The 21,006-nt window shown below is 36.5% G+C and overlaps 3 protein-coding genes across 7 annotated transcripts; 2 read left to right on the forward strand and 1 right to left on the reverse strand.

The window, feature by feature from the left end:
- Window positions 1-2,827: 2,827 nt before the first annotated feature.
- On the forward strand, window positions 2,828-6,835 carry LOC130734127 (transcription factor TGA3-like). Of its 3 annotated transcripts, XM_057586459.1 has the most exons (10): window positions 2,867-2,985; window positions 3,351-3,443; window positions 3,698-3,869; window positions 4,096-4,167; window positions 4,566-4,625; window positions 4,755-4,832; window positions 4,939-5,002; window positions 5,175-5,446; window positions 5,991-6,218; window positions 6,488-6,835. In XM_057586459.1, exons 3-10 carry the CDS (start codon window positions 3,747-3,749, stop codon window positions 6,656-6,658), a joined length of 1,068 nt encoding a protein of 355 aa, XP_057442442.1. In that variant the 5' UTR covers window positions 2,867-2,985; window positions 3,351-3,443; window positions 3,698-3,746; the 3' UTR covers window positions 6,659-6,835. The 3 variants fall into 3 exon arrangements, with proteins under 3 accessions (XP_057442425.1, XP_057442442.1, XP_057442434.1); XM_057586442.1 differs by lacking the exon at window positions 3,351-3,443 and having other exon boundaries at window positions 2,828-2,985; XM_057586451.1 differs by lacking the exon at window positions 2,867-2,985 and having other exon boundaries at window positions 3,006-3,443.
- Window positions 6,836-7,936: 1,101 nt separating this feature from the next.
- On the forward strand, window positions 7,937-11,056 carry LOC130734149 (chaperone protein dnaJ 11, chloroplastic). The gene is made up of 5 exons (XM_057586479.1): window positions 7,937-8,427; window positions 8,931-9,005; window positions 9,414-9,553; window positions 10,148-10,285; window positions 10,624-11,056. Exons 1-5 carry the CDS (start codon window positions 8,184-8,186, stop codon window positions 10,831-10,833), a joined length of 807 nt encoding a protein of 268 aa, XP_057442462.1. The 5' UTR covers window positions 7,937-8,183; the 3' UTR covers window positions 10,834-11,056.
- Window positions 11,057-13,320: 2,264 nt separating this feature from the next.
- LOC130734159 (phosphopantothenate--cysteine ligase 2-like) lies at window positions 13,321-18,358 on the reverse strand. 3 transcript variants are annotated; one of them, XM_057586489.1, is made up of 10 exons: window positions 18,163-18,358; window positions 17,146-17,298; window positions 16,928-17,051; window positions 16,791-16,835; window positions 16,626-16,714; window positions 16,128-16,180; window positions 15,913-15,972; window positions 15,542-15,643; window positions 14,706-14,825; window positions 13,321-13,927 (listed from the first exon to the last, which is right to left on the reverse strand). In XM_057586489.1, the coding sequence occupies exons 2-10, from the start codon at window positions 17,288-17,290 to the stop codon at window positions 13,688-13,690; spliced, it is 978 nt and encodes a 325-aa protein (XP_057442472.1). In that variant the 5' UTR covers window positions 17,291-17,298; window positions 18,163-18,358; the 3' UTR covers window positions 13,321-13,687. The 3 variants fall into 3 exon arrangements, with proteins under 3 accessions (XP_057442472.1, XP_057442479.1, XP_057442489.1); XM_057586496.1 differs by lacking the exon at window positions 18,163-18,358 and adding an exon at window positions 18,008-18,149; XM_057586506.1 differs by lacking the exon at window positions 18,163-18,358 and adding an exon at window positions 17,493-18,030.
- Window positions 18,359-21,006: the final 2,648 nt, after the last annotated feature.

The following is a 21,006-nucleotide window of genomic DNA, read 5'->3' on the forward strand; positions in this document are numbered from 1 at the left end:
ACCTTAACAAAACCTGAAAGGGTCGGGTTGATATCAGTTTAAGCTGATCGACGTCGATTCGGGCTAGTTTCGGTTCGTGCGAGACGACGATGGGTCGAGCAAGTCAATGTCGAGTTGGGAGGGTGGGTGCGAGTCAGCCAAGTTGACTCCAATTCAGGCGTGTCGGCGAAGAGTCGGGAAGGAAAAATGGGCGGGTTAATTCATGGTTCATAGCTAATTTTAGAGTTCAGGTCAAGTTTAGGGTTTATGACCGATATTAGGGTTCATGGAGGGTTGGAGCCGGGGAAACGATGATCAGAGTTGGTATGGTCGGCATTGGGTCATGCAGATAGGCAACGAGTTGGGCATGTCAGCACCAATTCAGGCAGGTCTGGTAAGAAAATGGGCTAGCCAAATTTAAGGTTTGAGGTAGGTCGACGTTAGGTCGGAGATGAGTCAATTCGAAAGTAGGGGTCGGGGTAAAATTTGGGAATTGCCTTTTTTAGTCTTTTCTTTGTCAATTTAATTTTTAAGATCACACACTTAACAAATTAAAAATGGTATAAATAATGTAATGTAATCACAATTTTGGTCAACTATTTTTTTTTGTCAATATTTTGGTCAACTAATAAAGTGATAGCGTGTGGGCTAGCCCTGAGACTGGTTGTGTCTTGACCAACATCTTTAGTGGGATGTAAGGGGCCAAGGTTAAAAAGCCTTGAGGCGGGGTGGGATTAAAAAGTAATGGCCATTATAGGGGGCTTGGTGGGTTCGCCCTAGGGCCATGGGCTAAATTGAGACCTATATTGCCCCATGATCAACCATGATCATGATCCTCTCATACATAAATTTTACTCCATCTGCTCCTAATTTTAAGATCCCTTGAAAAAAATTGGTGTCCCTTAATATAAGACCACATTTAATTCCAAGAAAAAGTTATTATCTTTTTTCCTTTTAGCCAATTGCATTTATTAAGAGAGAGTAAAATAATTAACATTAAAGAGATAGTGAGATACAATTAATAGAATGATGGAGGAGATAAGGGTAAATATGAAAAATTGTTTAATTTTTTTTAAAACCAATGTATTAATTAGTTTCATTACATATTTTCTTAACAAGCATAATTGTCTCATGTTGTTGCGGATTGGTTGGCCAAGAAAGCGTCCTCAACGGCTATCATTGGTGTTCAGCTTGTGGAGCATCCGTCGCCGGAATTAGAAGTCTTGCTGCTGCAAGACTATCTCGCTACACCTTAGTTTTTGTCTCTTGTTTTGTTAGTTTTCCGAAGCACCAAAAAAAATAATTAGGAACAGAGGGGAGTATATGATTTTTTTTTATAAGCGAGGGGAGTATATGATATTATCATGTTGAAATTTTATGTTATTTCTCTTTTAATAAAATATTAAATAAATGCAATTCTTTGAATATGAAATAAAAAATTATCTAATATTTCATTTGGCATTCTCACATATGAAAATCCTAATATCCGACTCTAGTTGTATCGAAGTTGCCAACTTCAGGAAAAGTCATGACGAACATAAACGACGTTTACATCCACATTATGCTTTTATAAAGAAGAAGACAAAAGGATATATTTTCCGAAAGTAGTCCAATTTCTTCTTTATCACTTACTTTTTCCCCTTTTTTTTTTTGCCATCACCAAAAGGATATAACAGTGAGTTCAACTATAGCCAACAATAATTCCCCTTGCCTCCACAACTACAAATATCAATTATTCAAGCTCGGTTTTCATCTTAGTTAATTCATTTCATGTGGATTTTACATTAATTTTGAGACTATGGCACCTTTTAATCTTGCTACCAAAAGCCCCCGCATGCTTAGATTAGATAACCACCGCATAGAGCGAAAAGTTGGAAGCCTTAGCATAGCATGAAGGTTTTTTATGGTTCCATTTTGATCAACTCTCATCGTAATATTTAATTACATTCCTATCTTCTTCTTTTTTTACTGTCTCTCTTTTATTTTTAAAGTTACACTTTTCTTTTTCTCTTAAGATAAGAATACATGCTAATGTGTTAGAGTTGGAAAATTAGGCCATACTTTTTTATAGAATTAACAGCATTAATACTATAATAAATTCCATTCTCATTTCATTGAAATCCCTAATATTTATCCTTATAATACTCAGCATCTTATATTATTTTAAATATGAGTGCTAACAAACACACTGTAAAGTTTTACGATGAAACAAAGAATATAACGTTAGTGTTCTGTAACTTAAGAACAAAATGTCGGTTTAGTCGACTCTATGCTGACGCTACATACTTAACATGAAGGTTGACGTTATCATTCTTCCATTAGCGTCAGTCGTATGGGCCGACTCTAAATAGTTTGTAGATGTATGGTAATAGAAAACCTAATCCTCAAATGCAGAGAACACAAAACTTGACAAACATAGTGCTAGAAACCGCCATTTTTTGAATGGCTAAATTGATAAGTAATAGATATATAAAGGATTAAAATATGCTTTTAGTCTTGTATTCTTACCCAAGTGGATTAATACTTTTCTAAAATTAGAAAAACTTACTCTATACGTAATTGGCAGGAAAGACGAGGAATGAATCACAATCGCCTCAAGAAAAGATGAACATGTGAGCTTTTCTTCTATGTAATCTTTTTATTTATTAATGCCCTACAATTTTTATTTTTTATGCTGTCGCATTCACTGTTTTTCTCTTGGAGTGGGAACTTAACGAAGTTTGCAAGGTGTCACTTGAAAATATAGTTTTCTAAGCCATGTAGAAAAAGAAAAAGTGACTACTGATTAGTTTTGTTTTCAGTAGCTTTTATATTTCACTTGTCATCTTTAGTCTCAGCTTTGCTTTAATAATTTTGTTTGCATGTGGGAAAATAAAAATGATATTCTAACTAATGAGTTTTGTGAGCTATATAAATACTCAATTGTGATCACCAATCAGGGTCCTTCAGGGAGTAGCTGTATTCAGAGGTTGAAGATTCTATCAAGATAGCTAGCTATACATGTAGGTTAGTATTCATCAATCTGTAACAGTGTGTGAATTTGGTTTGAATTTGGATATATCCAATTTGAAAATTGTCGTTTAGAGAGCAAAAGCTTGGACTCAAGTGTGGCTGGTTCCTGTTTATTTCTGGAAAATTATCATGTCATGAAAGACATTGGACTTCATTTGAACTTTGAAGTTGAACACTTTTTTATTACTTCTTTATGGGGGTTGTTGCTGTTGACTTTTTTATAATTTCTACTTTTTTGTTGTTGAGAGCTTTGCTTAGTTGCTAGCTTTTGCTATCATTCTTGCAAAGGGAGGTGTTGAAGTTTGTTCCACATATATAACAGTTACATCTGTGCTGTATTAACAATTGCTTGGTTGCAGCAATTTTTGGGATTGAACGGCTCATACTATCACTCTTTAGCATGTTTGGATCAATCTTTCTTTTTCCTCATAATCAATTCTGACAAAGAGAAGGTACTCACCGAGGCTTCTCCACAGAATTGATTTTGTCTTCTAAATCAGTTGTCTATCTATGTATTTTTAGGGAGAGGGAAAGAGCTGGGGTATTTGAACTTTTTGAGTTATTGGAATCATAATAGATCAGAATTACGAGACAGCTATTGATTCTCTGTTAAAGTGACTTAGTTTAACATACTCAGGAGTCTCTTGTTTAGTGGAAAGTGGCATCAAATTGATGTTGTTTTTTTAATATTTCTATTATTATGTAGAAAACTCTTCTTTTATCATTTGGACATTGGACGAGATAAAAGAAGATCAATGGATATATATGAGCCATTCCAGCAAGTTAGCATGTGGGGGGACAGCTTTAAAGTTGATGAGAGCTTGAATTCAATTGCTTCCCCAATGTTACTGGTGAACAACACTAGCATAGAGCCCAAGGTGAGAAAGTATGACTTTTACCCCTTTTTGTGTGAGTTATAGCATGTTTGGATAAACTTTTCTTCCCTCATAATCAATTATGGCACTCAGAAGCTACTCAAAGAAGCTTCTCCCTATAATTGATTTTGGCTTTAAAATCAATTGTAGAAGGATTTTCATACATATACTTAGTCTAAGTTTATGCGGAAACTGGTTTGTGACAATCTTTGGAATTTGAATTTTCCAGTCTGAATATATTCTTCATGGACCAAGGGAGCCTTCTGGAGCTGATCAAGAGACTAAGAATAAAGATGTTAAGGTGATGAAATTTCTTCAACATGTCTCCTTCATGTATATCTACTGAACTGTTTTTTTTATTTCTTATGTCATGTCTGGATAAGTTTCTTTTTCTCAGAATCAATTATGGCACCATCAGCTACTCACAGAAATTTCTCTTCAGAATTAATTTTGCCTTTAAAATCAATTGTATACCCTTCTTTCATGGTACATTATTGTAAGTTATAATTAAGAAGTATGAAGAGGGATCTTTTGTCGAAAATATGAGAGAAAAAGAACAGACTTTGGAGGGTACAAGTCTTAGGTTCTCCCAAACATTTTTATGCTGATAAAAACTGCAATGCATCCATACCCTCAATGCATGAATGATTTTGAGTTGTTAATTTGTCTGACATTTTGTTGCTCAAAATGCATGTGTAGGTGGTAAAGCGTCTTGCTCAGAATCGAGAGGCTGCTAGGAAATGCCGGCTGCGGAAAAAGGTAATTATACAAATGTTGGTGCAAGTAATGCATATAGCCGATCTCACTTAATGATATAAGGTTTTTGTTGTTGTTGGTTTTCAAGGTAGATTGTATTTTTCATCTGATTTATACTTCTTTTATACATAGGCTTATGTTCAACAATTAGAAACAAGTCGATTGAAGCTCATGCAATTAGAGCTGGAGATTGTGAAAGCAAGAAAGCAGGTGAACCAAAACTCAAAGCGTCACCTATACTTTTTCTGTTTATTGCTATTTGATCCTTTCAATTGTCATGTTTAAGCATATACTGAAATGTCTAATCTACTTGCAGGGTATGCACATTGGCAATGTATTAGATACCAGTTACATGGGATCACCAGAAACCATCAACCCAGGTTTGTGATCCTTAACACCAGTTTCAAGTTTTCTTAACACGTGTTCTTTTATTGATTGTGAGATATCATTTTGTTCTAGTTTGTATGCATTTGAGGAACTTGCATTAAGGTTCTGTTTTCTTCCTTGTTATAGTTTGTTACATTTAAGTGCTCCTTCTATTCTGTGAAGCAGGGATTGTTGCGTTTGAAATCGAATATGGACAATGGGTTGAAGAGCAACATAGACGGAATGAAGAACTTAGAACAGCATTTCAGACTGATGCATCTGAAGTACAGCTCCGGCTACTTGTTCAGAGCATCTTGAACCATTACGCGAATCTTTGCAGAATGAAAGAATATGCTGCAAAAGCTGATGTACTCTATTTACTCTCCGGCATGTGGAAAGCGTCAGTGGAGCGCATCTTCCTTTGGATTGGAGGATCCCGCCCCTCGCAGCTTCTAAATGTACACCTTATGGTCTAATAGCATGTTTGGATATGCTTCGATTTTGCACAATAGAAGTAACAATGAGTAGTTTCTCATTCTTTAGCATGTTTGGATCAGCTATTGTTTTCTCAAAATCAATTTAGGCATCCAGAAGCTTGCTACCCACATAAGCTTCTCTCCAGAATTGATTTTGACTTCTAAATCAACTGTAGAAGGATTTACAGTTATGCATTTACAAATGAAAATCTATTTTGATTGAACTGGAAAACTGAAGAGTTTACAAACATGCTATAAATCTGATTCTGATAACTGCCTACATTCTCTCAAGGTTCAATCTATTTACATTTTTTAAGTTGAAAAGTTTTCATAACTAGTCCTTGTGCTTTACTATGATGTTTAGAACAAAAATATCTTATGTATCTGATGATTTTGCACAACAAAGAGTGTCTTATCAGCTGGATTTGTGGTACTTTTCATGTCATGCTTCAATTTGCATGCTGTTAAAAAAGCACAATGTGGCAGCCTCAATAAACCTCTTAACAACTTGATATTTTCTTAACAGCTCATTGTGCCACAACTTGAGCCTTTGACTGATCAACAAATTGCTAGCATCAACAACCTTCGCCTATCGTCTCAGCAAGCTGAAGATGCTCTTTCACAAGGATTGGATAAACTCCAGCAGAGTCTCGTCCACGACATGGCGGTTGACCCATTGGTTGCAGGAAACTTTGGAATCCAGATGGCTATTGCCATTGAGAAATTTGAGGCACTAGAAAATTTTGTAAACCAGGTAATGTAACATCAGACAAAGTTTGTTGCAAATAACATTAGAACTGGATATCTTATGTTTTTTTAGTTCTTTTTCAGATAGTCATGTCCTCATTTTAGAAACCAACTTGTTGATTCAAATAGAAATGGCCTTATGTTGCTAACCACTTATCCTAAATCCTGTGTGTTCAAATTAGAGAAGCTTCTCCCCAAAATTGATTCTGACTTTATAATCAATTGTAGAAGGGTTTCCAAACATGTTAATAATCAAATGCTTTCTCTTCTCCACAGGCAGATCACCTTCGGCAGCAAACTCTGCTGCACATGTCGCGCATCCTGTCGACTAACCAAGCTGTTCGAGGCTTGCTAGCTCTTGGAGAATACTTTCATCGTCTTCGTGCTCTTTGTTCTCGTTGGAATGAACGTTCATGTGACTCCATGTCACCTAAGATTGCTCCATAGAGGAGAAGGCAGCATGCTTCTACTTAATGCTGCTATTTAGTTTACAGAACAGAACATAGGTGTATGAATGAAACTTAATATGTGTACCATGAAGCAAAACTATGTAATTCGCTGCTCTTGATGAGAGTATGCTTGTACATACTATATAATGAGAAGGAGTTTATTTTTGGTTTCGCATCTTTTTGAGGGAAAAAGTCTCAAGTGTCCATTATTTTCCTTTACTTTTAATTGATAGTTTGAGTTCATTGTTATTGGGAAAATTCAGTTCAATTCAATGGCACAAGGTGAGTTCATAAAAGAGAAATGGTATAGAAATTACATGTTACTGTTGGTTGATTTGATAAACCCTAAATAAACAGATTGACATAAAACTCTAGAATTGAAAAATGCAAAGCTTATAATAGCATCATTTTTTAGGACTATAATAGCATCATTGGTTCCATGGTAAAATAAATATAACCATTTCTCGTAAAAATTACAAGTCGTCTTTAGCTTATTACTAAACGTGTATTGAATGTGCAAAGTAAACTTTAAGTCTCTGTTTGATTTACCGTGAATAAAATGTCTTGCAAGTGAATCAAGAGATCAACTGAAAAAGAAGCCCTCGACTTTGCAAGAAAATTTGTTGTCATGTTCCCTTCACGAGGCAAATGTTACAGCGAAATCTCTCACTGCAACCACAACAACCCTTTGATAGGAGCAATGATCGATGCAAAATGATACCAAGGAGGAACCGCAACTATGACAAGTTGGACCACCAACAAGGAATCCAAAGAAACTGCAACACGTCAATATCTATGTTGCCCACAAAGGTGTAAACCATGAAAAATGACCAACAATTTAGCCTTTAAAACTCATTGACCCTGCGGGAACTTGGAAAACCAGTGATCAAGCCACCCCCCACAGTCCCTCCAAAAGTAGGCTGACCAAGATTACCAAGGGAGCTTCCATCTACATTCAAAACGCAACCCAATCCCGACTTTAGAGAATGGCATAGCAACACATCGTCATGAAAAAAATGCGAAATCACAAACGAAATAGTTTTTTTTTTACATCGGAAAGATAAATTACAATCGTCAGGGATTGATCGCTTGACCTTCACCTCCCCAATTCATATGTCACTCAATTCTTACCACTTAAACTATCCTACCGGGATAACGAAACGAAAGAAGCTCTATATCTATATGATTTGTTTTAGAAGAAAAATGATGGTTTATATTAGTTATTTTGGGAGATAGACATGGGCATAAAAGTACCAACAAGTAACTGTAATGAAACAGGAAAAGAAGCCAAACCACATATTTCCCACCAAAAAAGAAAAAGAAAAAAAAAAGGAAAAGAAAATCAGAATTTCCTCTCCAACAAAAATTGACAAAATTGGAAGATTCTGTCAGATTCATGTGTGTTGGTTATATCCACCACCTCTTCTGTGACGAAAAACAAGGATTTTTACACCTGGGTCGTCGTTGATTCTTCTTCAACCGTTTCATTGAATCGGTTTCGGTCGTTGAATCAGGGAAAAACTATGAGCAATTTGAGAACCCTATGCAGGAGTCACACGGTGTTCTCCTTCATCAGTTGCAGGCACCAATTTCGATCCAGGGCTTTGTTTCGGAACCCTAATTGGAAGCCGAGTTTGCAATCTCCGTCACTGTATTCTACTTGCCTTGGTTCGAGCAGGACCGTGCCCTGGTTTCGCGTGAATCAGAGAAGAACTGTGACCAAGGCATCAAAATGGGATGAAGAGAAATCCCCATATGAAACTCTTGGTAATTTTTGCTTTCAAGTTTGTTCTTTTTCCCTGACAATCCTAGTTATTGAGAAAATTGAAAGAAAAAAAATTTATTTTCCTGTTGAAATAAGAAATTTTGCTGCTCAAAAGATTAAAGACTAACTAGTTTACTGATGGGTCCCCCGAGGGTTAGCTCAAGTGGTAAGAGCTAGGAGACATAAGGGTTGAGTGGGATGAAGGATGAAGGGTCAGGGTTCGAACTCTACTATGAGGACGGACTAATTTACTAACATTATTAAGGACGGACTAATTTACTAACATTATTAACCATTGACATTTGCCTATAAAAAAAATTATTTTAGTGATGGGTAACTGGGAAATTTCCTTGGAAAGAGAAGAAATGAATGTATTTGGATTTGTCAATGTCAAGCATGCTGGTGTAGTTTTAGTCTATGTTGTAGGAAGAGAATAGAGATGGGAAATTCCTGTGGATTTTTGTTTTGACAGTTCTTCCTTCTATTTTCTTTGTTGACATAACAGAATTGGAAAGAGATGCTGATGAGGAGCAGATAAAGATTGCTTATAGACGTTTGGCCAAATTTTATCATCCAGATGGTATGTATCTTAATGTTAGATATTTGTTTTCGTTCGATGTCATATGAACGGTATCAGTCAGCTTGATATTGGGTAATGCTGATTGTGGTGGTCTAACGTTATATACTTATATTATCATACAAGAATCATACAACATACAAGAATCAAAATGAAGCTAAGCAACTACTGTGCTGTTAGCATTTTGTTTTTAGATCTTGTTTTAAATGCTAGTTTACGAGAATGTGTGAGTTGTTCTATTTATTCCATATGTATGATCCTATGAAGCAGTTGGGGCTTGTGAGAAATATCCTTAGTGTTTGTCTGTTTGGCGCGCAACTTAGTTGTGATATGGTTCTTCTGTGCTGTGTTGTTTCTTGAAGATGAATATGACCTCTTAATGTATAGTAACTTTTCACTTTATTCTTTTAGTCTACGATGGTAGAGGAACCCTTGAAGAAGGTGAAACAGCAGAAGCTAGGTTCATCAAGATTCAAGCTGCTTATGAATTGCTTATAGATGAGGAGACGCGAAGAAAGTATGACATGGATAACCGGGTCAACCCTATGAAGGTTAGATTTTCTTGTCTCTCATTGTCAGTGGTTGACTTGGTACTTGTTCGCTATCATTTATAAAGGAACTTCAGCTTTCTAATTTACCCTTCTGTCTTTCGCTGTCCATGAGTTTGGAACTTGTTATATGGGATTTTGTGTGGATCATAATATGCTGTGTGTTTAGTAGTATCAAGCCAGAATGACTTCTTTGCAGCTATAATATTTTTGCATCTCAGCATCCCTTTCGATTTCTTTTTCTATTTCTCAAGCTGGTCAGTAAAACTAATATCAAGTATTGAACTCCTCAGCTACCTAAATGTTGAACCAATCAAACCACCTCATTTTTTAATGCTGTAGGAAGGCAACAGATATTACAATTTTCTATCCTTTTGTATGAGCATAGCAGACTGAGATGAACTTCAACAAATAACTATTGTTTCATCTTTTGTAAAGAGAACACTCTGAAATGGTTTGCTATCCACTTTTTAATCAGTGATGCAGCCTGAAACGGACCTCTAAGCATTAATTTGTAAACTTTTAAAATAGGTGTTAGGGTTGAATGCACAAGTTTTCTTCTTACTCTTGATTGATGTGGTGTTTTGTTTCCTTCAGGCATCTCAAGCATGGATGGAGTGGCTTATAAAAAAGCGAAAAGCTTTTGATCAGCGGGGTGATATGGCAATTGCTGCTTGGGCTGAGCAGCAACAGCGCGAGCTGAATATTCGCGTCCGACAACTTTCTCGTTCAAAGGTATTGGGGTATGCTTGAATAAATGTTGCCAGCTTACTATAGGCTTGAATGATTCTATCAAAGATGTCAAATTTTCTTCTAACCACGATCTACCTGGTTTTCTTTCTTACAAATGAAGTGAGAGACTGAGAGTAAGTTGTTTTCATCACTTCTTGATTACATGTTTAAGTGAATTTTGAAGCAATCCTTGCTTCACACATAACATCACAGATAGCTGTTTTTCACCCAATAATGGGTATTGGGAAGTGTCATTATCACACATTTCATCTTTTCTTAGAGCTATTCCATTTTTTCTTTCCCTTGCATCTGAGTGGAGGTATTTTGTGAAATATTCTCAGATTGATCCCGACGAAGCAAGGAGGATCCTGGCAAGAGAAAAGAAGGCTTCTGCTGAAAATTTCAGCAATACCCTTAAAAGGCACACACTTATACTTAAGAAAAGAGATTTGATGCGAAGAAAAGCTGAGGAAGAAAAGAAAATGACTATCAGCCAGCTCTTGGCAGCAGAAGGTCTTGAGCTAGATTCAGATAGTGATGAGGCGCTGTAGTGAACTTACCAATAGCTAATACTTGATTCAACACCATCATGTCTCTTTCCATGAATCTAATTATTTTTTAATTATAATTATATAGAAGTTATGTGTACATATATTTTGTTACTTCAGGACTAAATACCAAAATCAAAATGGTTTTAGATCATAAGTTTTACAAATTTGGGTGTAATTAAAATTGTAAATTCAATTCTACTTCTATTATCTACTTCATTATAAATTGGAGACCTACAGTGGCTTCTACTCTCCCTTTCAATAAGCCAAACCACTCTAAGTAAAACTTATTCTCTCAAAGCATTAGAGGTGAGAATCACTCGTTATGCTTGTTATTCAATAATAAGAAATCAAATATTCTTCTTCTCTTCAATCTTTTTTTTTTTTTTTTTTTTGGCTTAATTCCACTTTGGGCCCTGATTGAGCGATCGGGGCCCCCGTGTTTAAACGTAGCGGTCAGGCACCCCAACGTTTCAAAAACGAGCGTTCCAAGCCCTTCTGTTAAGTGCCGTTAGTTTGACCAAACAGAGCAAAATACATATTTATTAATCACATTTAATTTATGATAATTTTAATTAAGTTAATTAAAACCTAATTCCCCATAATCTCTCCTCTCTCTTCTTCATCTTCTACCTCCCAATTTTAGAAATCAAAACCTCTCCCTCCATATCTTCATCCGTGCATCTCCATCATCTTTGTCTCTGTAATTTTGCTTCTGAACAAATTAAAAATTGAGAAGCCAGAATCTAATTTTCCTCCTCCCCTTCGTCCCTATGATGGGATTTTCCCACCAACCCACCGGCAACCACCACATAAGAACCCAGGTTTTGCATCCCTTTGGCCCTGATCTCCTCCTTTTCCTCTCTCCCCCACTTCATCTCCACTCTCCCCCTATCACCACTGTCCACCATTTTGTCTCAGTCAGCTAAACCCAGAACAACTTGCAACCCACCTTCTCCTTCAACTCAGATCTGATGGTGGTGTTTGTTATTCACTCCATCTTGGAAGACATCGACCTGGTTGCATGTGGGTTTTTCCCATTTGCAAGCTCCTACCTTTCTCAAGCTTTTTTTTACAGCATCCTACCTTTCTCAAGCTACAAAAAAAAAAGTGAGAAGAAAAAAAAAAGGTAAAGGACAGTGGCCGCGAGATCGACTAAAAAGGTGAGAAGAGGGGTTAGGTTGTTGGTTCGTTTTTTTTTTCTCACTGTTTTTCAGATTGAGATTGGTGATTTGGGGGGATTAAAGGGTAGAGAATTAATTGTTTCTGGAAATTGATGGGTTTTTCCTTACAGATTTCTGGCAAGTGTTGGAGAGAAATGGAGGAAAGAAGAAGCCGAAGAGCAGTGGTGGCGACCATGAAGAAGAAGATGATGTTGTGTGGTTTTAGGGTTTTCAGAGAAAAATGGAGAAGAAAGTGAGAAAGGGAGAGATGTCGAGATTGAAAGAGAATTGGGGGGGGAGGATTTTTGGGTAAAAAAAAATAATATTAAAATAAAAAAGAAAATTCACGTCACTAGTTCCGTTGGTCAAACTAACGACACTTAACAGAAGGGTTTGGAACGCACGTTTTTGGAACGTTTGGGTGTCTAACCGCTACGTTTAAACACGGGGGCCCCGATCGCTCATTTTTAAAAGATCAGGGGCCCAAAGTGGAATTAAGCCTTTTTTTTTTTTTTCTTCTCTTCAATCTACTAGTAGTAACAAATCCACCACCCTGAAATTCTTCAAATTTAAAATCAATCAATATTCTCCATTCCTTTTCCTAAATCAATCTCATTCCAAATTCCAAATTGACAACATTTAAAAAACATTAAACCAAGAAGGGGTTTTTTTTTGTCAAAAAAGAAAAGGGGTTTGTATAGCACCCAAGAACCAGAAGGCACCATATTGATTGACGATTTAAATTAGAAAAATGGCCTGGTTAGCCCAAAATAGTAGCTCAAAAATAAAACTTCATTTCATCCTTATTTTAAGACACTACCGTGAACCTCTCATCAATCATAACCAATAATGGAAACTTACTTCACCATCAATAAAATATAGAGATCCATAACAATGTCTTATATGAAGAGACATTAAATGAAGATATTGAGCATATTGAGATCCTCAAGTGGATAATTTCGTCTCTATTTGGATTTTCTCAAAGTGTTTTATTGGGTATTAGTTAGTGAGCTAAATCGTTCCTGAATGGTGCCAAAAAAAATAACAGTAGAAGAAAAGCACCCCAAAAAACCTTAAGAAAAGAAAAACACACCGCCCCCGCCCCCAAAGGAAGGAAAAAAAACCAATCCTAGAAAACCGAAAGACAAATAAATCCTCAAAATATCACCCAAAGTAAAACCAAAGGAAGCAGCGCCCCAAAACTCAAATTGCACCTCCCTAAAACCCTCCTCAAGGCCACAAATCGCTTCCTCATCATTGCTTAATCCAATAGTAAGAATGACAATTGTACATAAATATATTAAAAAAGTAAAAGACAGTAAGAAAATAAATAATAATTTTAATATAAATGAGAACCTGAATTATATTTCATTATCAGAGATCATTTGTAGCATGATATTAGTGGGCACCATTGGTACATGAAACAGCTCAATTGGCTAAACTATGAAAAAATCCTATATTTTCCTTTAAAACCAAAATTTTCTTATTAGAAAATTGAAACATGTGTGGTTTGTACTTTTTGTCTCAGATACATTTCTCTCATATAGCACTGCTCTTCCTTGATATATATATGTGCTTAAACAATACTTAATAAAGAACCGAGGAGTTCATGCAACCAAGGTTGTGGTGCAGGTGCCCAGGAATCGCAACAAGGAGAAGAAGCCAAGGTTTAGAGCCAAAGTCATTCTGTAGACTCACATGGCAGAAGCCTCAATGTAAGGTCCATGTCTTTCCGAAAGAAGGTTGATCAGGGGATCCTCTACATCATTAACAGACATGCTCTTATCTCGCTGAACCTTGATCTTCTCAGCACCAGTGACAACTACCACTTGCTCCTTGCGAGTTGAGAGTTCATTTGCAACAACTGCATGCATCTTGTATTTTTCAAGAGCTGTACCGGCCTTAGTCAGAAGAATGCTTGAATCTGTCTCCAACTGGTAATCAAGGAGGTAAGGTAAATCTCAGCCAACAGTTATAATGTGTCATGGTATTTGAGTGTATGTTTGTGTATGAGTTAATTTCTGTTTCACATAAACAGAACTCATAATTTCCTTCAGCGTAATTGATTTTGGAAAGCAAGATTGCCATCCCAATGTGCATAAACGGACTTTTTTAGGTTATGTTTAGATATCCATTGGCATCAGTGCAAAGTGCAAACGGACATAGCACATGCTTCAAGACAAAAAGTTGGCGGAACTCTTATTATGAATTTAGTATTCAAACACACTTAATATTCAAACATACTCAATGTCATGTCATACTACGTTTGGATGCCTGTTATTGGAAAACAAAAAAGTACCCTTGCTGACTTGAATACTAGATCCATTATCACTACCAAGTGGTGTTTTGATCCTCTCACATGGGATGCTATTTCAGACTCGAACAGTTCATTTTCTGTCTAATATACTTTAATGGAAAACATGGATAACGCAGTTCCTTAAGAAAAATAGTCTATTCTTCTATAACTGCGCAAAGGACACATGCCGATATAAAAGGAATCTTCACATGTAGAGTTAGAGTAAATGTATTTTCACCCATGTTCTTTGAGCAAAACATTCCAACTTCCCATTACAAGACAATTTTGATATGTTAATTAGTAATAATTGCAATTTAGTGTTTGTAAAAATGGTAAAGGTCCTTATTGTTTTTTATAAAAGGGAAAAAATAATTGGTTTTTGCACCTTAATTTTTTTCTCCAAATACCGTCAATACCTTGAAAGATACGCAGAAAGCAAGAGGAGCCCAATCTTTCCTAAGGACTGACAACATCTTTGGTACTTGAACTAGTTTCACGTCCAAGAGATGAGATCCTGACTGAATTTTGTGCTCTACCTGCAAGATCAACATGTAACAAGATGACACTGCCAAGTATATCCCATCATTGAAATGTTATAATTCAAACCTAGCATTACAGAGCAAGTTTTATGTTAACAATAGACCATACAAAAATAAGTTTGATTTTTCCTCAGCGGATCTTGACGTCTCTCTACTGTACTTGTCAATTGCCATTCTAATGCCAAGAGAGATTTAAAAGTTCCAAAATTTCTGGTATATGTTAAAGGATCCAACAGCATCTAGAATGGCTTTATTAAATCATTTGATAGAGCAAGTTATGCTTCACAAGAGTAACTACAAGTGTAGTATGGATACTGAGACAGAAGTGAAGTTGTGTGACATTCCCTATGTTTACACATGAAGCTACAGGAAATTTCTCTAAAGGATTTGGATACCCTCATGTGTTAATCTCACATGACATGGTCATGTGAATATCCCAGCCTTTAGTTCTATTTTAATGAAATCTGGGCCCTTAATAGATATATGGAGAGAGAAAATTAAAATTGTGTGAGAAATAATACTGACCATCAGATTTCATTAAAAAAAGTAATTAAAGGTCCAGATCTTTCACATGACATGGACATGTGAAATTAACACATGAGGGGATCCAAATCCCTTGTCCCTTAAACATTTATAAAAACAGTTTAACCAACATTGAAGCCATATGGCATCAAAACTTTCATAGAATAAAGAATTAACTCATCATTTTATACCATTTCCTTCCAAGGAACATAATAATCAGAAACTGCAGCAGCAAGATAGAACATTGCAAGGGGGCCGACACACCTCATTGACATTGCAATCAATTGTAACATCTGCAAAAACAAAGGCAATTAGCAGTGACTAATTAGCACTGAGAAATCTATTGATTAAACTTCTACAACTAAAATTTAAAATGCAACAAGAAGCAGCTCAATCTGCAATCAGTTGAACACATGAAAATAGAAAAACAATAATTTCATCCAACTCTATGGTTGATTGCTGGTTGGCACCCACACTAACAGAGAAAGAGACCAGACACTATACAATAGATTACGTTATTTGTTGCATTAAATGGAACTTACAAGTATCAACTAAAGCTTACCTGAAGATATTCAAATATAGTATTGAAAGGAAGTTTTAACAAGTGACCACCTGCCACTGCCTGCAGTGGAATGAAAACCCCAATGAGGCTAAAACTATATTTGAATAGTCCAAAGCTAATGTAACGTTGATTGAAAATTTAAAAGGAACAAAATGAATTACAGAAGAAAAAAATAAGGTAAATGTAAAGCACAAAACACAATCTACAGATCATACAGCATGATGATCCACAATAGCCCTCTTCACTGGTTCAGAATAAGCCTCGCGAACTGAAGTATGGTGCAGAATTCAGCAAAATGAAGATAACCCCAGTCGTTTGTATGCAATAGCAATACAAAAAAGAAATGACATAGACATATTAATTAACATTGTCATAAAATAGCAAATGAAGTATGATTCTTTGGGTAGCCTTCATCTGAGAATTGGGAAAGAAAGAACAAACTCACATTTTATGAAGGAATCATATGAAACTATTATTTTTCTTTGATGAATCATGATAAAAAGTAACACTTATCTCGAAAAACTTTCCTCACAAGACACTTGACATCATCATTCAATACAAAATTAATAAAATGCATTGTGAAGTATATCAGTCTGTCAAGATATCAAGTACATTGTAAATGATGTATCTAGGGTTGAAGATTGCTCACACAATTAGAAGTCTTAATTTTTTTTTGTATGATGTGAAAAGAAGGGAAAACAGAAACAAGAAACCTTGAATGTTTAACTCATTGGTGGTGGGCTCAAAGCATTCAATTAAGGGATCATCAGGAAGGGATCTGCAAAATGGCTGGAAACTTCCCCTGCATGATAATGATTGCTAATCAACATCAACATATCTAACATAAGTCAAGGCTTATTGCAAAGCAAGAAGATCACCTCCGGCACAGAAAGATAACAGCGTATCCAGCCTTCAAAAAATACCTACAACATAACCAGCAATTAATTCTCCTCAAGAGATGAAAATAAATATTTACAAAAGTCTTTTCAACAAGAATAAGGTGAGGGAAACATACTCGGTGGATGTGGCCCCTCTATGACCTGAACTGAAGTTGTCAACATAGCGAACGCAACGTTGCTCCAATGGAGCAGTGGTACCACCAGAAGTCACACAAACAATTCTCCTGGGTTCCCCATTTGCTGGGGAGACCAAAAAACACCAGACATCATTTAGAAACTCTGCAGTGAAACATTTAAGAAAATGCAAAATTTAATGTTGTAGAAGCCAACTTGCCTGGTGAAGAATTCCGGTGAATGAATTGATTTAATTTCTCAGTTATTTCATGAATGTTCCGCAAAGGAGGAGCAGAGTCAAAAAAGGCTTGGACTTGTGCTTCAAGGGTTTGCCCCTGATCTTTCAATCCGTTCTCTGCATCCATCAAATCTCCTGCATAGACTCACGAGATATGTCAGAAACACATCCATCATCATGAATTGCATGACAATGCACTAGGACTTATCACAATGTATTCACAAACACCCAATCATGCGAAAAACTTAAGTAAACCCAATTGAATAAATTATGGTATATAATGAAGCTAGGAAACAAACCCATCAAATATGAGCTCGGAATTCATATACCTAATCAAATATAGCCTGAAATTCAGAGGATGGTGAACCCTAAGTGCTGAAGAGATACGAACTGAAGGAGGAAAATCGAAAAAAACGAGAGAAATTTTGGGATAACTCAGTTGGGCAAAGAAGAATATGTTGGTGTCGAAGTGAGCCAACCCAGCTCACTTACTGGCTATGAAGCACAGACACCAGACACGACACTGGTACCGCGACACAGCTAAAATCCAAAAAGCATAGAAACAACTACAGATTGGGTTTCCCATGTTCCCCAATCCCGCCCCCTTTTAGCATAGAAACAAAAATCAAACCCACATAGCAGCAATCCCAAATCAAGTATGCATAAACAATATCACACGCATGATCCGATCCAGAAAGACGTGGGTAACTAACTCTAAGAAACTCAGAAATGAGAAAACTTTCAATCAAACCCAAATGGCACAGTATGATGAAAAAACAGAGATAAAGAGGAGTACGAACAAACATGGGAGAATCATGATACACACAAACAAACAAATCAACACCTTCGGGTTTGGACGGATCGAGTGGAACGGGGGTCACACTAAATTAGGCTTTTTCATTTATTCCCAAAATTAACGAGTAACAATAACTGGTGAGTTGTTAAGCTACTAGCAATAAAAGTGAATTAATTTAACAACTACTACTAATGAGTTATGACCTGCCTAACCCACGTAGACGTAGGTGTTTACGTCGCACTGCTGTTGTTTTCTCTCTATTTGGGTGATCTCTTCTCGGCTTATATTGATCTCTTCTCGGCTTATATTGGGTGCTGGGGATAGTTTCTTGTTTCTTTTAGTTTGGTATTTTTTTGGGTGTATTCAGTGGTAGCTTCTTTCATGTAATTGTGGTGAGGATTAAAAGTTTGATTTAGATGATGGGTGTAGGTGTAGGTGGGTTGGGAGAATTTGACAGCATGCGTTTCTGCTGGGCCTTTTTCTGCGTTTGATGCTTCAGCTGGTTTAGTTTTTGATATTGCTCTTTTTTTTTTCTTTGTATTATGGGCTGAGTACCCTTTATACTCTCATTAATGCATTTTTTGCCTATAAAAAAAACATAGGGGTTTACGGCTTCATTTGGCTGAGCCCAAATTTGTTTTTTTTTTTGTTACAAATGCTTAAAGAGAGAAACAGAAAGGAAAAACGCCTACTCCCTAAGGAAAGAAGTCTCTACGAGATCAGCAAGAACATAGGAGCAATGCCAACGGGTGGATCATCCAACACCAGCATAGAAGACGACGACTAAACACTCAATTTCGTCAAGAAGTATGCAGCGGCATTGCCTTCACGAAGCAAATGGTGACAAAGCACATCTCGATCTCGCCAAACCAACTCTTTAACTCGATTAATAAGCTACGTATAGCGATGGTAAAACAAGGTGAGCTGATGTGATGAGCCCTAAAGCTAGCGTTGAATCTATGAACAACTCCACCCTTCTAAAGTCTCACTGCCAACAAACCTCCAACCTGTGAAAATTGCAAACAACTCCCTGTGTGCAGGCAATCCGCAAATCCAAGATGTCCGGCATAACCCACCAACCACGACCAATCTCCTGCACGAATTACACCCCCAAAGCCCGAAGGATCTGAGTTGCCAAAAGAGCTGTCGTCGGTGTTCAGGCCGACAAAACCATCCCGAGGAGGACACCAATGCACCCAACGCTTAATATGAACTCGCCCCGCCGTCGAATACACCCTCGCGATAATCTCCCAAAGGCCATGAATCTCACGAACCACGTGGTGCCAACCAGCAGCTCACCACCATAATAAAACCGCAGCGCTGTTTCCACAATGTCCACGCGGTTGCCAAGGCAATCACCAACCCGCTACCAGAAAACAACTGCAGCCAAGAGCAAAAATCCACAGGAGCTAAGAACTGCGACAACAAAACCAAAACAATAGCATATGCCAAATCCTACCTGCAAGAGGACAATCTCTAACACAGTGCATGATGGATTCTGACACTGCATTACACCGACGAAAAACATCTGATCCCGATAAGTGACGGTGGAAGAGAACAGCCATGGTAGGAACCGCATTATGTGTAGCTTGCCAAGCAAAAAAACCGCAAGTTTTCTGACACTGGGAGACGCCAAAAAGATGGTCAATTCTGATCCACCTGGATGGGATTAACCCGCCTATCCAACAACCATCGATACACCGCCATAGCAGAATACGCCCCATCCAAGTTTTGGTTCCACTCAAAGAAATCGTTGGTACTCTCATTACATACCACATGAGATAAAATGAGATATAGATGACAAGGTTTTTTAAAATAAATTAAATGAAATTAATAATAAAAATAGAATAAGTATTTTGTAATTACCTAATAACTATTTATTATTTTTATTACAAATTTTAATCATTAATTTATATTGAAATTATTTATTTATTTACTTATTTTTATATAACTGAGTCAACCGGTCCAACCATTGACTATATGGTTAAATCTTCAACCCATTAATCCAGTACCTCAACTGAGTTGAGCACCAAGTCGATATTTATAACATTGTCTCTATCATCGTTGTTTATCGGTGGGTCCGAAATGTCACATAGAACATAACCAATCTCATAAGTAACTCATGTAATTTTTACTCTAATAATAGTGGTTTCATATTTTTTTTTTTTTTGAGTTTTATGATACCTTATATATTTATATTTTGTATTCCCATCTAATTTTCATTCAAATTTAAATTTTGATTCAATGCAAGTTAATAACATTTTTTAAAGCAAAATTTATACTGATGAAAGATGAGAAAATTGATAGGATATACACCCTCTTCAAAGGGGAATAAACTCCTAAATTTATAGGTTACTAACTTATTTTAAAATAAGTGAGAATAAATTAACAATCATATATGTATTATTGAGACTTCACATACTAAAATTTTAAAAGAAATTGGAAAGTAATACTTCCGGTCTATTAATATACTACCAATTATGTGTGTGAGGGTATGAAGCGGGTTGGGTACTATAGTACTTGTGCCCGCACCCATACCCAATTTTTGCGGGTATTTACCCATGTCCAACCTCATATCCATTTAGCAGGTTTTTAGTACCTATACCCGCACTCATACTTATTATTTGTTGCGGTTATTTATCCATGTCCAACCCATATCCATTTAGCCGGTTTTTACCATATCTATTGTGGATATTATTTACGTGTACCCAATAGGTCTTATACCCATTGCCATCCGTGATCCCTAATAATATTTTTTTTCAGGTATTTATCCAGGTCCAACCTCATACCCATTTAGTGGGTTTTTAGTACCTATACCCACACCCATACTCGTTATTTGTTGCGGTTATTTATCCATGTCCAACCCATACCCACTTAGCGGGTTTTTACCATATGGGTATTTTTTACGGGTATTCAATGAGTCTTAGTCTTGTTGCCATCCTTGATCCTAATAATATTGTCAATGTAGGTTTTCTGGCTAATTGCTCACTGTCAAAAAACTAATTCTAATTTTAGAGATCTAATTGTACAGTTGAATACCAATTTCT

The sequence above is a fragment of the Lotus japonicus genome, chromosome 1 (genome assembly GCF_012489685.1).
Source record: "Lotus japonicus ecotype B-129 chromosome 1, LjGifu_v1.2".
Taxonomy (NCBI): Eukaryota; Viridiplantae; Streptophyta; class Magnoliopsida; order Fabales; family Fabaceae; genus Lotus; species Lotus japonicus.

Bases quoted from the DNA above. Each gene is read 5' to 3' on its own strand.
- LOC130734127 (XM_057586442.1), top strand. From the start codon at position 3,747: ATGGATATATATGAGCCATTCCAGCAAGTTAGCATGTGGGGGGACAGC. The intron at 3,870-4,095 runs GTGAGAAAGTAT...TGAATTTTCCAG, and splicing joins ACACTAGCATAGAGCCCAAG to TCTGAATATATTCTTCATGG. The intron at 5,447-5,990 runs GTACACCTTATG...TTTTCTTAACAG, and splicing joins GCCCCTCGCAGCTTCTAAAT to CTCATTGTGCCACAACTTGA.
- LOC130734149 (XM_057586479.1), top strand. From the start codon at position 8,184: ATGAGCAATTTGAGAACCCTATGCAGGAGTCACACGGTGTTCTCCTTC. The intron at 9,006-9,413 runs GTATGTATCTTA...TTATTCTTTTAG, and splicing joins CAAATTTTATCATCCAGATG to TCTACGATGGTAGAGGAACC. The intron at 10,286-10,623 runs GTATTGGGGTAT...AAATATTCTCAG, and splicing joins GACAACTTTCTCGTTCAAAG to ATTGATCCCGACGAAGCAAG.
- LOC130734159 (XM_057586489.1), bottom strand. From the start codon at position 17,290: ATGGATGCAGAGAACGGATTGAAAGATCAGGGGCAAACCCTTGAAGCA. The intron at 14,826-15,541 runs GTATAAAATGAT...TTGATCTTGCAG, and splicing joins ATGTTCCTTGGAAGGAAATG to GTAGAGCACAAAATTCAGTC. The intron at 13,928-14,705 runs GTATTGACGGTA...CTTGATTACCAG, and splicing joins CTTTCTGCGTATCTTTCAAG to TTGGAGACAGATTCAAGCAT.